The 17,706-nt window shown below is 38.0% G+C and overlaps 1 protein-coding gene across 1 annotated transcript in view; it reads left to right on the forward strand.

The window, feature by feature from the left end:
* The window catches only part of LOC118738697 (RNA-binding protein lark), a gene marked incomplete at its 5' end in the record, with an annotated part of 46,405 nt that extends 28,933 nt beyond the window's left edge, over positions 1-17,472 (forward strand). The window contains 2 exon segments of the mRNA XM_036469609.1: positions 16,679-16,914; positions 16,972-17,472. Coding sequence (XP_036325502.1) covers positions 16,679-16,914; positions 16,972-17,071 — 336 coding nt within the window. The 3' untranslated portion in view covers positions 17,072-17,472.
* Between the last annotated feature and the right edge of the window lie 234 nt (positions 17,473-17,706).

Here is a 17,706-nt window from a genome sequence, read left to right on the forward strand (position 1 = left end):
CGTTGCCTCATAACAGTTACTGCCCAACGTTTATTTTTTACGTTGCCCATAAGAGTTATTTCCCAACGTTTATTTTATACGTTGCCTGATAACAGTTACTCCCCAACGTTTATTTTTTACGTTGCCAATAAGAGTTATTTCCCAACGCTTATTTTTTACGTTGCCTGATAGCACTTACTGCCCAACGTTTTTTTTACGTTACTGATAAGTATTATGCAATAGAAATATTTTTTCCGTTGCCAGTCTATATAAGTATATAATTTCAATGCCATCAGATCTGCACCGTTCGTTCGATTTTCATCGAAATCGTATCAGCCGTTGGCGAGATTACCTGTTACAAAAAAAATTTACTTCTCCTTATATAATTAGTATAGAAGATAGTATAGACTGGCAACGGAAAAATTTCTATTGCATAATAGTTATCAGGCAACGTAAAAAATAAGAGTTGGGAAATAACTCTAATCGGCAACGTAAAAAATAAACGTTGGGAAATAACTCTTATGGGCAACGTAAATAATAAACGTTGGTCAATAACAGTTATTGGCAACGTAAAAAATAAACGTTGGGAAATAACTATTATCGGCAACGGAAAACATATTTCTCATCTAATAACTGTTATGAAACAACGTTTTCGTTAAATTTCAGAATTCGGGCAACGTTTTCAATTTGTGAATTCGAGATAAGTTATTTTTGGTCCCTGTTCAAAACATTATTTCTTAAAATGTGCGTAAATAGATTGCTCAAAGTTGCTTCTGCTTAGACTACTTCTTACACCAGCAGGGATAGAGTTCCACAAACGTATAGCGTTGACGAAGAACAGCCCAGTAGATAATTTCACGAGTTAAAAGCACTTCCAAAAGGCCTTCTGAGAATCAAGAGGTCTTCCACTCTACATTCCTTTCTCCCTTCTTTTTTGTATGGAGTGGCACAAATTGAAGGGCTTCCTCTTTCGCTACCCACAGAAGGCCTTTTATAGGACAAACTTCAGAAGGCCTTTTGGAGGAGTTCTTTAAAGTTGCTTCTTTAATTTATAAAAATCATACATCTTTGAAGTATTTGCTTAAGGTTTATATCAAATTTGTGTTATTGTAACTTAAAATTTTTATTGGAATTCATTTGTAATGTTAGATAATATAAATTTATGTATTCGCGTAAATTGCAAATGGATAAGCCCTTCTAGAAGGCATGCAAGGAAGTACTTTTTCATCCCTTCTTGGGTAGGCCTCTTAGGATGGCTTCACTTAAGAAGGCCTACCTAAATTATCTTCTGGGAGTCTCTCTGATGCTAACGTACTAAAGTTAGGGACAATTAGATCTGTTACCCGTGCAGACCTAGTAAATACTAACTTATTAAAAAGGTAACCTGGAGATTCCTTAGCAATCAGTCTATATAGAAAAACACAGTTTCGGGCTTTCAAATATTCTGATATTCCACAACCCAAGAGGCTACACTTCCACGGCGATATATGCTCGAACCTTGTGAGACCATATACATAACGGGTTACATTATTAAACAAAATATCAACCTTGCGCATCGAGTTGTTATCAAGCTTGCTGTAAACTACCTCAGCGTATGTGATTTGCGGCATTATTATTTGTAGGGCAAGCTGACGCCTTGTACTCTGTGGAGTATAAAATGCAGACACTTTTAAATTTCGTAAGGTAGCATAAACCCTTCCAACCATTGCATTAATATGGTCTGTACAAGTCAGGTTAGAGTTTAGTATAAACCCTAAATTTTTTACCTTGCTGACGATTTTCAGAGGTTTGTTAGCGATGATCAGCGGCGATAAAAAGCTGAAATCTATGTTTTTCTTATTAAGTATTGGCAAAACAAGTGATTTATCACAATTGAGATGCAAACCATTGGCATTCACCCAATTGGAAATAACGGATAGCTCAGCATTAATATCGCCGCACAATCGATCAGCTTGCACCAGAGGAGCCGATAAGTATAGTTGAATATCGTCAGCATAGGCATGGAGATTAGCTTTTAGGCAGACCTGAAAAATGTCATTTAGAAATAGGCTAAAAAGAAGTGGGCCAAGTATAGATCCCTGAGGCACCCCAGCACGCACCCCCTTGGGCTGAGAGAGCTCAGAACCATTTCGTACACGTTGGAGCCTGCCAAGCAAATAGCTACTCATAAGTTGCAGAGCACTTCTCCCAAATCCAAAGTATCTTTCAAGTTTAGTGCATAGTAGCGCGTGATTAACCGAGTCAAAAGCTTTAGAAAAGTCTAGTAAACGGAGCAAGGTTAAGTGATTTTTATCGAAGGGTCCCCGAATGTCATCTAGAATTTTTAATATGACAGTGCTGCAGCTATGGCTTCTTCGAAAACCTGATTGAAGTGGAGAGAGGAGATTATGTGTTTCAATATGTATGGAAATTTGTTCAGCCATAAGGGTCTCAAAGACATTGGACAAAGCAGACAAAATACTGATTGGACGAAAATCATTTGGACAATTTGCAGAACTCTTTTTAGCGACAGGTAACACAGAACCAATTTTCCACAGATGTGGAAAACGAGAGGTTGTTACACCGTGATTTATGATGTGAGTGAGAGCTCCAAGGATAAAGGGTATTGTAACTTTATAAACTTTATTGGAATACCATCTTCTCCTACAGCATTAGACCTTGTACCAAGAACACATCTACTCACATCATATTCGGTTACTGTAGAAAACTCAAAAGACGAACCTTCGAAACACAAGCAACTACGTGGAACAAAAGTGGGGGCTACTACATTAGACACACAAGACCCAAGAAAGGCATCATTGACGTCGTCAGGTGATAGAGTGCATCGCACATTCTCCTTACTACGTACCCTAAGACTACTGATATTGCGCCACAAGACACTCGGTGGTAGATTGGAATCTAGTTCATTTCCGTAGTAAGCGCGCTTTGCGCACCTTGTAACGGAAGTTGAAATATTCCTAGCCGACCTAAATGCATCCCAGTTCGATAAGGTGGGATTTTTCTTCCAACGTGAATGGAGCTTGTTTCGCAATTTGATGGCCGACTGAACCTTTCTATTATACCACGGGCAAGACGAAAATCTAACAGGGACAGTGCGAACAGGCACATGGTTGTCGAAAGCATCTCTAAGAGTACTAACAAGGAAGTTAAGTTTGGCGTCAACTGATTGACAATGCCAGCATTCAGCCCAGTCTATTCTGCCAAGGTCCGAGAAAAGTGCATCTAATTAATACTCCGGAAGTCCCTATACGAAAATGTCTGATAGTCATGACTCCGCTCAACATTAATGTTCAAGCAACAAAAAATTAGATCATGGTCAGATAAAAACTTAATTTGGTCAAATTTTAAAACACTGGTCAAGTCGGAAACAATAAAATAGTCAAGTAGGCTTGGACTACAATTTACCGCATATCTTGTTGGTATCACCATGTTTACCATCGAGAGCCCCGCGCATGCAACATTGTCTACGAAATTTTCACTGTAACAGTCACGCACCAGAGTATTCACATTAAAATCTCCACAAACAATGATATGATTATAATCAACAAGATACGCAGACATGACATCAAAAAACGGACTAAGACTAACAGATTTATGCGGATTATAGACACAAGAAACAAGTGCTTTAAAATTTTTAACTGTTATTTCTACAACAAGGAATTCAGTGCCACGGCTTGAGGACATTGTTAAATTTTTCATCCGTAAATGGCTTCTACAATAAATAGCAACTCCACCACCTCTCTTGCCGACCCTATCGTTACGTACAAGACTGTAATTTCCTATGTCAACAGAGGAGTCACTAAGCCACGCATCAAACCACGTCTCAGATACACAAATAACATCAATTGACGAACATTAAAACACATTCCTAACATACTCCATCTTATCAGTATTCAAGCTACGAGCGTTGAAGTGCACTATGTTAAGGCACTTCTGACGACTACAGAGAACATTTAACTTAGCGAGACTGTTCACATCAGCGCTAGAAACCCTATATTGTACACTCATGCAAGGTGCAAGCAAAAACAACTTCACTCATAGAGAACAAAGATAAAGAATTGAAAGAATGGCCATCTTTACAAAGTAAGAAGTGCAATAAGAGGTATAACACACGTAGTAATTATAGAACATAGATAAATAACAGCAAAGAGCATTAACGAAATCGCTGCAGATCACTCTCATTGCAAATTTTGGTTGCGGGCTCATTCGTATCATACCGCACATGTACAAAACCACTGCGGGTAAAAACCGACAGCAACTTCCCCTCCCGCCGTATCTTAACCGCCGCCTGCAGCAGTTTTCAATGTTTAATAGGAAGACTATCAAAAATACTAAATTTTCCCTCCACACCCAAAGAGTTAAGCGGGATGGCAGATTTGATGCGCTTACGGCATTCAGCGAAGGCATGGAGAGTCCGATTTCGATCGAGAGGAGAGTAGAATTTTATAATGACTGCACTGTTGGGGCTCACGGAGTTAGATTTTACCCGGAAAATATCTTTGATTGGCGGAACCATGAAATCAATGGAGAGGCAAATTCGATTGAAAATGCTTTATAAGTTCTCACCCTCCATATACGGCAACCCAAAGGCAACAGCATCAGCAGCATGATCGGAAGTCGCCTTCTGCGACAGAACACTTTCAAGCGACGACCGTAGTTCCGCAATCTCACCTTCATGTTTGGTTATTTCCAATTCCATTTTCGCTATATGCTCAGAAGATTCATCCGCTCTTGCTGTCAAAGTCGCTACTTCCGCATCCAAACGCCTGACAAGCTTCTCTTCCAACTCAGATATTTTTGAAGAGAGCCTCCCGAAGAGCTGGAGCTGCTCAGTGTGTATTTTGACTTTTTCTTCCAGCACGCCCGCTAAAACGGTAGTTACTCCAGCAGACTCATCAAGCTTAGCAGCCTTAGCAAAGAGGGACTCTCTGCTAGCGCGGCGTTTTAATGATGCTGATGTGGTTGTGTTTGTCACTGACATTTTACCACAGAATGTAAGATTTGTATGCGCTAGATAAGTACTTAAAACAAGTAAATTAACGACGGCACATGCTCAGCGCGCGAAAAATAGTCGAATTGATATATGAAACTTTTTTTTTTTTGTGATTTGAGTGTGATGGCAGAGCGGTTAGCTCGCAAACGCCAGGTTATTCCACTAGTTGGTGAATACTTGTGTCCACCAGTCCTTGTTAGTTGAGCAGCTTATTCCAGGTGCAGCTTTTGTTGAGCGATGTAATTGTCAATCGGTGCCGTAAATGAGACCCGTGTTGCCAACTCAGATGTGATAAACGCGTTCGTTTAGAATGACGAGATAGTTTTGTAGATGTGTGTTTGTTTTAAAACGAAAGGTCTGTATGACCCTAGACCGAGATAGCGTAGAGAAGGCTGGACCGTGAAGTCGCGAGCATTAGAGTAGGCAAAGCCTATCATCAATGTATGATAGAATTAAAGTTACTTAAAAATTCAATTGTGCTTCTTCTATAAACTCAATAAGTTGAAGTATTCTGTCAAAATTCATACCTTGAAAAATTTGTGAAAAGTCATTCGAATCTTTAATTGCCGGATATTTGTCCCTGATGTTTTTGAGATTCTCACAGTGCAACGTGAGATGTTCATAGCTACTGGTGAGACCACAGCTACATCTGTCTGAGCGAACGATTTTTATTTTGTAAAAATAGGCCTGATCGTATGTATATCCGGTTAGTATTCTGTTAATAATCTTGGTTTGTTTGGGGGAGAGAGGGCTTTTGTTGTACCATGGCTTTTTTTTCTGGTTTCGCGAAAATCTTAGCAAATAGGTTTGGTTTTTGACTAGAAAAATGTATAAATTCATTGTACCAACTTTGTCTAATGTGATTATAAATTAGTCTGCTGGTTTCCTTGATAGATAATTTGACTTGCAGCACTAGTGATGCTGTAGTAGCTGATTTGGCTATTTGGTCAGCCTTTTCATTCCCTTCTATACCTATATGTGCAGGGGTCCAGACTAAGTGTACCCTTATGTCATTATTATTTATTAATTTATGTATCTCTCCTACATTAAAGTTGTCAGTCTGTTTTTTTTTTAGTAGTTGGCAAGCTACTAAACTGTCAGTAAATATCACAGTTTTTTCATATTTCATGTTAATAGCCACTTCAATGGCTTTTTTAATGGCCTGGATTTCACCAAAGCTAGAGGACGTTTTAAAGCAAATTTTAAATGCATATTCTTTTTTTGCAGAAAAGTCGTATATACCGCATCCTGTGCAATCATCTTGTACAGATGCATCTGTGAAAAATATTTTAAAGTTGCTATTTGTGTAGTCGCTTACAGTTTGTTTGTATATCATTAAGGCACATTCTTTGGGCGTATTTTGTTTAGTATTAGGTAACATATTTGTTTTGACAATTAGGTTTTCTGGAAGGGGCTCATGATCAGCCGCACCAAGGCGATCAAAGAAGGATTTGAATTCAGCATATACTTTGCTGTAGCTGGTATTAATGCTGGGGTTATTGATGATGGACAGTCTGAAGGGGTTGTCGGATACTAGTATTTTGGTTATTTCCTTGGCAGTAAGCCATTTGGCTCTCTCCAGGGGTGGTAGTTCGTTTGCAACCGCATACAAGGTAGGAATTGGTGTGGCCGGGGTTACACCCAGTGCTCTCCTCAAAAAACTGTTCTGAAAAGTTCTAATTTTTTTATTGGTGGTGTTGCTGCTATTAGCTGTGGAGGTTCTGCAGTATTCAATTTTGGACCGAACAAATGCCTTGTAGAATTGGGTCGCAACCTTGGGTTGCAGTCCCGCTTTGACTGTTGTAACTAGTTTGAACAGTTTGGAGTTGTTTGCAGATTCTTTAATAACATTATTGTAATGTTCTGTGACCGTGAGTGACGAATTAATGTTTCTTCCTAGAAATTTTATTGAATTTGATTGTTCTATCCGAACGTTATTGTAGTTAATGTTTATTTGTTTGGAGCTACCTTTACTAACAAATAGGATCTTGGTTTTTGTTGGATTGAATGTGAGGTTTAGGTTTGAGCATTCATTGCCAAACTGATCAATCTTCTCCTGCAATCTGTGTGTAGCATTTTCAATAGTATCGCCATATGAGGCGATTATAAAGTCATCTGCAAATTGACAAATGTCTGTGTGTTGGTCCTTAATTGAATGTAGTTGCCTAGTGTAAATGTTGAATAGCAACGGGGACAGGCAGCTGCCCTGGGGTAAACCACCATTGATATCCGTGGTTTCTCCTGCCAGTGTGAGTTTCCTGAAAGCTAGAAAGTTTACTATCCATTCGGTATAGTTTTCATGAATCCCTATGTTATTTAATATAGAAGCTAGTTTTGTGATATTTATACAATTGTAGGCATTGTTGATGTCAATGGAACAGATAATAATTTTCCGGCCTTTTTGTTTGTTAATGGTCAGTTCCTGAATTAGGTAGTTAACTGCCATGGTAGCTGAATGTGCCTTTCTATATGCAAAAGTTGTGTGGGGAAGGATGTTATTCGAATCAAGAAATTGTTCTATTCTATTTTTAACGCAGCTGTTAACACATTTCAGTAATACAGATATCAGCGCGATTGGGCGAAAGTTTCTAAAATCGTTCAAGTCTTTGTCTCTTTTTGGGATCGGTACGACCTTTACTGTTCTCCAGTTGTCAGGAATTTGATTTGTGAGGAAGACATCGTTCAGTGCGGTGCGTAAGTTGTTAAGAGTGTTGTCAGGTAGTGACTTAATCATCTTGTAGGTGATTCTATCATAGCCACCTGCCGAGTTGTTGTTCTTTTTCTTTAATGTCTCCACTAACTCCTCGTAAGTTATCGCTAAGCTGCAGTCAGGAGTAATTTCCTTATTTCTTTCCAGTGATACTTCACTGGAAGCTACCTGCTGTTTAAGCATGTTTAAAAAGTTTACGTTGTCTTCTTTGGGCCAGTGCGTATTATTGCTGTCCTGATAGTCCCCTCTCAAGGCCTTTACGAACCTCCATGCAGATCTTGTTGTGGGTTGAAAGTTTATTTCTTTAATTTTCTCCTCAAAATTCTTTTTCTTTGCCTCCTTAACCATTTTTTTCCATAAAGTTTTTGTTTCCGCTACCTGATCAAGATTTTCTACAGAAGGTAACCTTCTGCATTTATATTGAGCTACTTTAAGTAATCTAAAGGTCTTCTCCAACTCTTTATTCCACCAGGCTTTGGGTGTTTTATCACCAATTTGATATCTTTTTTAAATGCTATGGCGACACCACCATAGCCATCTTGTCTGTTTTTCGATATTGAGTTGAAATTTAATATTTTTTTTGGTTTTGACCCCTGATGTGAAAAAGTTTCACTGAGTACTGCAATGTCATAATTGTAGTTGTTGAGATAAAATTCTAAGGTATGTAAATTAGCGTTAAGCGACTGTATATTATATTGAAGAATCTTCATTAGGTTTAGGATTTCTGTCCCTTATCTGTCTTATCTCGTCATCAATGACTGTGCTATCATATTTGGATTTTAAATTTTGAATTGTTTGAAGCTCTAAAGTTAGATTGTGTTCAATACACAATTTTTGTGTAATTTTGAAGATTTCGGATAATAATTTTTCCATTTCTGTAACCCTATTTTTACTGTATTCTGCTGTTTCATATACAGGCTGTACCACCGCCTGCCTTGATGTCAAGTTGCGTCTAAAGTGCACCTGTTCCACTACTTGAGGCATCTTCGCTACTTTGCTGTAGCTCGCCCTAGTCATTCTTCTATTAATAAACTGGTTTTTGTCCATTATTACTTCTTCCGCACCTAACTGAGGGAATTCATCTTGATCATTGTCTAAAATGTCAAACCTGTTGTTTCTGTTCGGGTAATAAGTATCAATTGCTTCTTTTCTAGAAAGTTTTTTAACCGCCCTAATGCGACTGATCATGAGCTCCCTTTGCCATGTCCCACATTTTTCCTTGTCTTTGGAGTTGTGATCCTCCTTACCGCAGAGAATGCAGCCTGGTTGATTACAAGCATTATTACATTCCTGATTGCCACAGTTGAGGCATCTACTCTTTGATTTGCATCCTAGTTGCGTGTGTCCAAGCCTGCCACATTTCCTACACTGCCTTAGAGGAGGGATATAAAAAGAAACTTCTAGCCTGGTGTACTCGTACTTAATAAACTTCGGGATGTCTTTTCCTAAGAAGCCAACTTTGATAGTGGTAGTCGGTATGAACATATCTTCATTGTCACTTTTTTTTTCCCTACGTGTAAACCTATACACAGAAGAAATCGGAACACTAGAGTTTGCATATTTTTTAATGTCATTCACATCATATTCTAGAGGGACACCTCTAATCACTCCATATGATTCAAACGCTGTGTTGGGAACGAAAGGTCGCAGCCCACGTTTTTTTAAGTCTTCACAAGATAAAAATTTGTTTGCTGCCGCTGCAGTCTTAAAAGTTACTTTGAATAGTGTCTTGCCAACCGCAAAAATGAGATCAATGTCAGAGAAGTTTAAGTCTTTAATTCGGCTTCTAAGCGCCAAGCCAGTTTTAATTCTATCATTGCAAATTTCTTTGCATTCAGTGGCATCGACCAATACAAAGAAGGTACCTTTGAAATTTTCTGGGTAAGCGTGTGAAGCACGTTCTCCCTCATGCACATTCGCATTATTGTTCGCATTACTATTCGCCTTAATATTCGCACCAGCACTAGCACTAACACCAGCACTCTCAACTACCGCAATGGATTCGACCTCCATTTTGTCCTCGTTTCCCGCGTTTTTGCTAGCTACGTCAACTTTCTTGACTAACTCACTGTTAATACTTTCTGAAATTAAGCTTTCATGAACTTTTTCATTTATTGAAAAATCGTTCGCTCTTCTGGGTTTTTTCACCCTATTACTATTAACACTTGTTGTGAACGTCTCAAAATCATCGGCCGATGCCGCCACCGACTTACCTGTCGGCGACGCCATGTCGGCTTTAGACTTTTTGGGTGCCTTCGGCGACACCTTATTGATAGAAATTTTCCACTTAGGCCACAGAAAATGAATATACTAGTTTTTTTAAAAAAAGGTATGAATACAGAGTACTTACAACTTACTGTATCTGATGATCAGGCTGCACAATATTTAGTTAAATTGAATTTAATCACAAAAGAAAAACTTTGAAGCACACTAGCTGCACAGAGTAACTGTACGCTTATATATGTATTGATCAAGCACAAGATGTCGGCACGTCCAAACAGTCTCGAAGTCACGCTGCGAATGATATATATGAAACTTATTAAATTAAGCAAAAGCAAGTGATTATCGCGGAGCAACTATGATGCAGGGTTACCAAGTATACCCACTAAACTTCGATTTACCCTTTGAATTTGCCCATTTGCTTTGTGGGAATGCACTGCTACTTTTACATGCGTGATGTTCCTGTTTGCATTTTCATTTTGGTTATGCCAAAATGTCCCGCTAATACCCTCTTACGCAGTCCCTTCGGAATGAACACTCTCATCCCTCGGAGCAAGCAACCCTTTTGTAAAGAAAATTCTGATTGGGCTATACCGAAAAGAAATGACGGTTCACAATCGCGGCCATATTGTCTCGATGACGTCCACTTCATCGATGTTTTCGTTGACTTTAGCGTACGGCTGGCGCGATAGTGCATCAGCATTCGCATTTTCGCAGCTTTTCTTTATGCGTATTTCGTACTCTAATGATCCTAAGTAAATTGCGTATTGCTTGCATTCTTGTCGCAGACAGGGTTGACAGTCCCTTACGTGGCGAAAATATCTGAGCTACAGCTTTGTTGTCGGTGGCTGAGATAAATTTCCGGCCAAATAAATATTGGTAGAATTTTCGCACACCAAATATAATGGCGTACGCCTCTCGATCCACTTGGCTTTAACGTTGTTGAGTCTGATTCAACGTCTGCGACGCGAACTGTATAGGTTTCTCTGTACCGTCTTTATAAACGTGGCTAAGTACTGCCCCCACCCCAATCGGGCTCGCATCCACAGCTAGCACAATGGGCAACTGCGGATCATATAGTGTTAACACTGTATCGAATTGCATTTCTTACAATCCAGGTCAAAATGAAACGGTATGTCTTTGCGTAGTAATCTATTGAGCGGGTACACTGCCGTGCTCAAGTTTCTTATGAATCGCCCATAATAATTTACAATACCTATGTACATTTTCACCCGCTTTGATGTCACCGGGACCTACACGAAACCCAAACAGTCCAACGGAGTTTTACAATAGCTAACAAATTGTGTATCAGTCGGTTTTACTTTACAGGGTCCAAAATGCTTTTTAGCGTCGGAGCGCCGGTGTCGATTTCAAACAAAATCATCAGGCCATTTACGGCTACCCTACTCATTATTTTCTTTCGTTTCGATACCGCATCTCCATTACCGCCCCCGCTCACTTTGAACAACTCCTCCACAACTTTTTCTTGTGTTATTTGATTTAGTGTTCTCTTTCTTTTAAAGCACATTTTCCTCAAATGACCTTCTTACAGCAATGACAAATTGCTTCTTTATATTTACATTCGTTTGCCTCGTGGGAAGTGTTCCCACATCGAAAACAACTCTTCTCTTTACCTTCAGATTTTGGTTTCTCTTTTCTGTTCTGTCTTTGCTTTGCTTCTCCTCCTTCTTGTAGTTAACCTTATTAACTTCACCTAGAGGCACCTGTTTTTGCAGTTCACCTCCTTCTCTTTCTGCTAATTCATATGCACATGCTATTTGAATTGCGTCTACCAAGGTTAAAACTTTTTCCCGCAAAAACAAATTGATTCCGTAATGCGGTATCCGCATACATACCAAAATTACATCCCGTTGCTAATCGGCGCAGCGCCTCCAAAAACTCTGAACACGTCTCCTCGACTTTTTGTTTGCGCGAGTGAAATCTATAACTTTCTAGGATTTCATTGTGCTTGGGATTGAAGTGTTCTTCTAGCAACTTCACGATCGCCTCGTACTCCATAATTTCCGGTGTATTCGGCAATGCTTTATCACACAGTATATCATACACTGCTGTACCCATATAGTGCAGCAAAAATTGTCGTTTTTTTGCGGCATCTGCTTCAAATATTTCAAGCCTCTTGACCCAACGACTCCCAAGTAGTAATTTTTGCATCGAATCAGTCAAAAGTAAACGACGTACTTGCCATTTTGACTGCTGTCTTCACCGATTCTGCTATTATATTTGAAACCGCGTATGAGTGTCTTTTTCGTACTTCTCGGCGCCAGAATTGTTATATACGCCCGAATCACAATATAACCAGTAAACAACCTTCGGTGAATTTGGCGACTGCCTTCCTCGGGGATGAATATGCTAGGGATGAAATTATTGGTACACACGCCATCCAAGCACTCAGGGTTGCTTTTAAGCAACAAGAAATAATTAACTCCAAATAGTTTCAAAAATATAGTGTAAAACGAATAATTCCACATAAAATGGTATACATAAATGACTAATTATACCCGAGCGCACTTGTGCACAAGGGTATTATAACTTTGTTCACATAACGGTTGTTTGTAACAGGCAAAACGAATCGAGATAGATATAGACAAATGAATACATAAATGATCAGGATGAAAAGAGAAATCGATTAAGCGGTGACTGTCTGTCCGTCCGTCCGCTCGTCTGTCCGTCCGTCTGTGCACACGATAACTCGAGTAAAAATTAAGATATCTTAACGAAACTTGGCACGTTTACTTCTTTCGGGCGTAGGACGGATGGCATTGAAAATGGGCAAAATCGGACAACAACCACGCCTACCTCCCATATAACGGTAATTTTCAGAAATACGAAAACTGCGATATTTTAGTAACTACTGAAGATTATTCACTCAAAATTGATATTTGCAATAACTTTAAGACGAAAAATAAGAATATTATAAATTTTTGAAAAATGGGCGTAGCCACGCCCACTTAGTGTTACATGTGTATATCTTGGCAACCGCTGCACCGATTTCTTCCAAACTTGGCACAGTTATTGGCCTTGGTACAGGATACCAATTGGCCGAAAATTAAAAAAATGGGACAATAACCACGCCCACATCCCATATAACGGTAATTTGGAGAAATACGAAATCTTCGATAAATCCGTAAATATTGAAGCTAATTTATTCAAAATTGATGCTTGCAACAATTCTTTATCAGGAAATACGCTTATCATAAAATTTTGGAAAATGGGCGCGGCACCGCCCACTTATGATCACATATATGTATCTCGGTAACCGTTCTACCAATTTGTACCAAACTCGGTATGGTTATTGTGCTTGCCACATAAAAGCAAAACGTTCAAAATTATTGAAATCGGACTAAAATTACGGCTTTTCATATAACGGTAAATTTTAGAAATGCTCGAAACGTCAATATTTCGAAATTTACGGACGCTAATTTATTCAAAATTGATACACCCCGGCTTACCATGTAGCTGTAGCTTCCGGAAAGGTGAAAAGGCATATATGTAATACTTGCGCCGGGTATTTAATGTTCGGCCCCGCCCGAACTTAGACTTTCTTACTTGTTTTCTAAACGATTTAAATAAAACGTATTTCATAACCTTTTTTGTGCAAACGGCATTTGCGAGTTGATAGAAAAGTACTACGGATTGTAAATTTTTGTTAACTATGAGGTGAATGAAAATTTTCAACCCGGCCTGACGGTTTTGAAGAATTTTTTGTTCTAATTTTATTACTAAGGCATCTAATAAATGCATGGCTTTTAGTTCTAGAAGAATAAAGGTCAGTAAAGACAAGTCTTTTTTGTATAATTTCTGATTTTAATTGCTCAACTTCTTTTGCACCAGAACTGTCAAAAATTTCCAGCAGTAAAAAGTTACGAATTGGCACAGCAGAAATGTAAAATTTTCTCGCCATAATAAAAAGTTTTTTTCAACATGGAACTTTTCTACTAATTGATATGAAATTATTATCTCAACGCTCGGAGCGCTGCCACTGAGGGCCAACTGATAAAAAAGAGAAAATTTAGAAAGACCAAACAAAAATTTTGAGATTTCTCGTTGTCAATACGAATGCCATAGTTTTTACCTAGCTCGTGGGACTATGCAAAATTTTTACAGCTTGTAAAGTTGTATACACATAAAGTTGTTGGCGGTAATATAGAGTCAAAATCAAACTGGAGAAAAGAACAAAAAGCGTACGTTAGTTGTCAGTTATCAAATAAATCCAATTTATTTGCGAATATTTGTTTATTTTATTTATTGAAAGGCAATTACGCGGAAAAGCTTGTGTTAATTATATTGATAACAGAACCTGGCAGCTCGTACGTTGTCTAAATTCTCAACGGACATAAAATCCACAAAAGAATACATTGCTTGTATTACCATCAATACGCCATGTATAAATTTTAACAACACACAAAAATAGAGCTTTCGCAAGAGCGTTTGTTTGGGTTTTCAACACCATTTATAATTTTCTTTTAATAAGATCACGATTTGTCAAATGCTTAAATTTATTTATCTAATAATAATGCAGCACACAACCCTGAAATCTAAGAAAAAGTCTGAGGAAGGCCATTAAATAGCAGCACACAAAGGTTGGTTACTGTCTATACTGTGGCCCGAATTGTGCTGAGTTCATTTGCAGACTGACTACAATGCGTTTATTTCATATTCACTTCAGATTGACATTTCGTTACATTTGTGTGTGTGTATGACAAAAATACATGTAATTTTTTTTTTTGTACTCCTGCTATCACCTTATATTAATTCGCCTTGGCTATAATCAGGCCTGGGCGACGCCGACTGCGCAGTACCCACGGGGTAGCGTCGTGTGTTCGTAGACACGAATTTGAAGGCGAAAATAAACTGCAATTTAGCGTATTAAATTTTAAGCGATTCATTAAGAAACAGTAATTAATTTCTGCCTAATTTTCTCATTCAACTCTGTGTATACGAACTAGGGATGCCAATCCCGGGATCCCGGTGTTTTTGACGTCCCGGATATCCCAGGATTTGCTTGCATTAATCCCGGGATCCCGAAAAATTTTAAATATCGAATTGATAGTAAGAATTTGTTTATGAATTTTGAAGTATGATTTTTGTAAAATGGCGTTTTGAAGAAGAGCCTTTTTTGAAGAAGATTTCAACGAATTTGCTCATAGCGTCGCTGATGTAAACGAAACAGAGTTTTAAGGAAAAGTTGGATAATTTTTTAGATCAACTTCCTCAAATCGAAAAACTTATAATTTGTCCGACGTACTGATAAAAGAAGTTCAAATATTTTGTAATGGAGGAGATAGGGGTCATTATCTTCAAATGGATTATGTCTACCTTTTGACAGTTCAGCCTAAAAGTGTTGAGGCCGAAATATGTTATTCACAGTAGGTTTTGTATGTAAAAACTGCAGGTCAAGCTTAGAAGACTCCGCTTTGAATGCTTTCCTGCTCTTACGAAAACATTTTAAATGCAATAATAACAACACCAGAAAAAAAGGGTTTTTAACCAGACCCACCTAACAACATGAATTTCGACCCGCTGAATCCGATTCTGAGATCCGTTTAACTCGTACACGCTCAAAATTTCTAGTAAATTGCAAAAAAAAGGCAACAAGTTCTCCATTCGCCATTTCTTTATAGAGTAGAATAAACATGTTTAGAGAAATTGCTTTTGTATATTTTTGTTTTATGTTTTTTTTTTTATTTATCATTACTTTCAAAAGTACCTGGTATTTACATTGTTATTTGTGATGTATTATTACGTTCCTCAATCACATGGTTTTTTAAATACAATTAAAAAAGGTTTTAATTTAAAATTTGTCTGATTTAATAAATATCACTAGCGTAGAGTGTAAAGTTGCTAAGTCCCAATTTAAAAATTGTACAGGAGAGGAAAAAACTTCTTATAGCCATTTTCTTCAAGTATTTCGCAAAACTTTGAATACAACATTTTGCCTGTTTAAAGCAAAGCAAACCTCCATACGAATCAGAGGGATTCGATCTTTATTTAAAGATTTCGAACCATTTTGGCTTTATAGAATTTTCGGAGCTTTTTTTTGGCCTTAGCGATTTTTCCTTTCATTGAATATAAACGAGAAAACATAAAACAAGGACCTTTACCCTTTTCGAAACGATGCAATTTTAATTTATCTAGCGTCCTATATCAAAATATGATTTTTCACTAAAAGTGAAGTTAACAACTTTTCACTCTAAGCTAGCGATATATGAGTTTTACAATCAGTTTATCGTAAATTTTAAATAGTTTTATTTCATGGTATGTTTAAAAGCTTTCAGATATTGAATTTTTACTCATATTCATAAAATTTTTGACATAAAAAATATCCCGAAATCCCGGGATCAAAATTTTCCTGATATTTTGGCATCCCGAATACGAACACGCGACGTTACCCCGAGGGTGCTACGCAGTCGGCGTCGCCCAGGCCTGGCTATAATATTCAGCATACATAATGTACTTGATACAATTCTGCTTAAATTAAGTTTGTTTTTCGTATCTGGGAGCCAATAGTTTGCTTTTAATGTCTGGTAACTTTTTTTGGGGATGCGGCTCGGTTATTTGTACAATGATTTTGGGTTGTTGCGGCGTGACCCGAATCAAAAAAAATTTCCATACACGTGTAGTCAAAGGATTAAATTTTAATTTCAACTATACATACTACATACATATCTTTCTATGTGGTTTTATGAGTTTAGCAGTGTCTTGACTCGCGGTGACTGGAAATTGGAATTTTTAATAAAGTTTAATATTTTTTTCAGGATTATGACTACTATGATCGTAGATTCGATGATACTCGCGACTTATTTGAAAGGCGCTATCAAAGCTCACGAATGCGGGATTTCCCGCCACCACCATTATCTCGTCGGGAGCCCATGCCCCTTCCCCCACCGTTAAGTGGCAGTATAAGAGGTAGCAGCCTTTCACGTGGTTATGATTCTATGTTTAGTCGCCGTTCACCACCCCCTCGAAGCAGCAATGGACTTAGCCGCTATGGGTATGGTAAATTATGATTTTAATATAAATGGTTGTGCAATAAATTTTCAATTTGTAGTTATGAGGATTTTAGTCGCGATTCATTTGACGATAGGATGATTTCGTCAAGAGGAATGCGCGGTCCATCGCCGCCGGGTCGTCGTTATGCACCATACTGAGATGAACTTTACTTCGGCCGCACAACTTATATGAGCGGTAGTTTGTGTGACGGATAAGAGAACCTGCTCACGGTCAAATGACAATTCATTTATATGAACTTTTTTTTATCACATTCACATACTTTAAATGTATTACAAAGGGTTTAAGGTGTATTTAAATCTATTATATTCACAGATCACGTATAGTTTTGAAGAATTGTATAGATTTACAATTTAAAATACATAATTATGTAATATGTCATTTTTGTCCATTAAGTTTTGACGACATTCTTTACAGTACATAGTATCAAATACACGGAGCTGAAATTGCAGTATATCAGTAGCAATTAATAAGATTCACTAATATTTCAATATGATAATATAACTTGCGGATACAATAAAACGCATGATGAAATTGAAAACTTGAATCCATGTTGAGTGTAAATCATTCAGCTTATAGCGAACTGCCAACTTCCCAATTTGTTTTTGTTTTGCCTATTAAAATATGGGAACAAATTATTCACGTGGCATCGGCAATAAAGCTGATAAGAGCCGGTTGCTCAAAGCCTGGTTGATAATAATTTTCGGTTAACGTCGTTATCGACGTCTTCGACTCCATGTATGTAACACGGTGTCGGTAACGTCGATAACGCTGT

Source organism: Rhagoletis pomonella, unplaced genomic scaffold (genome assembly GCF_013731165.1).
Source record: "Rhagoletis pomonella isolate Grant_MI unplaced genomic scaffold, Rhpom_1.0 Rhpom_scaffold_00005, whole genome shotgun sequence".
In the NCBI taxonomy this organism is placed as follows: Eukaryota; Metazoa; Arthropoda; class Insecta; order Diptera; family Tephritidae; genus Rhagoletis; species Rhagoletis pomonella.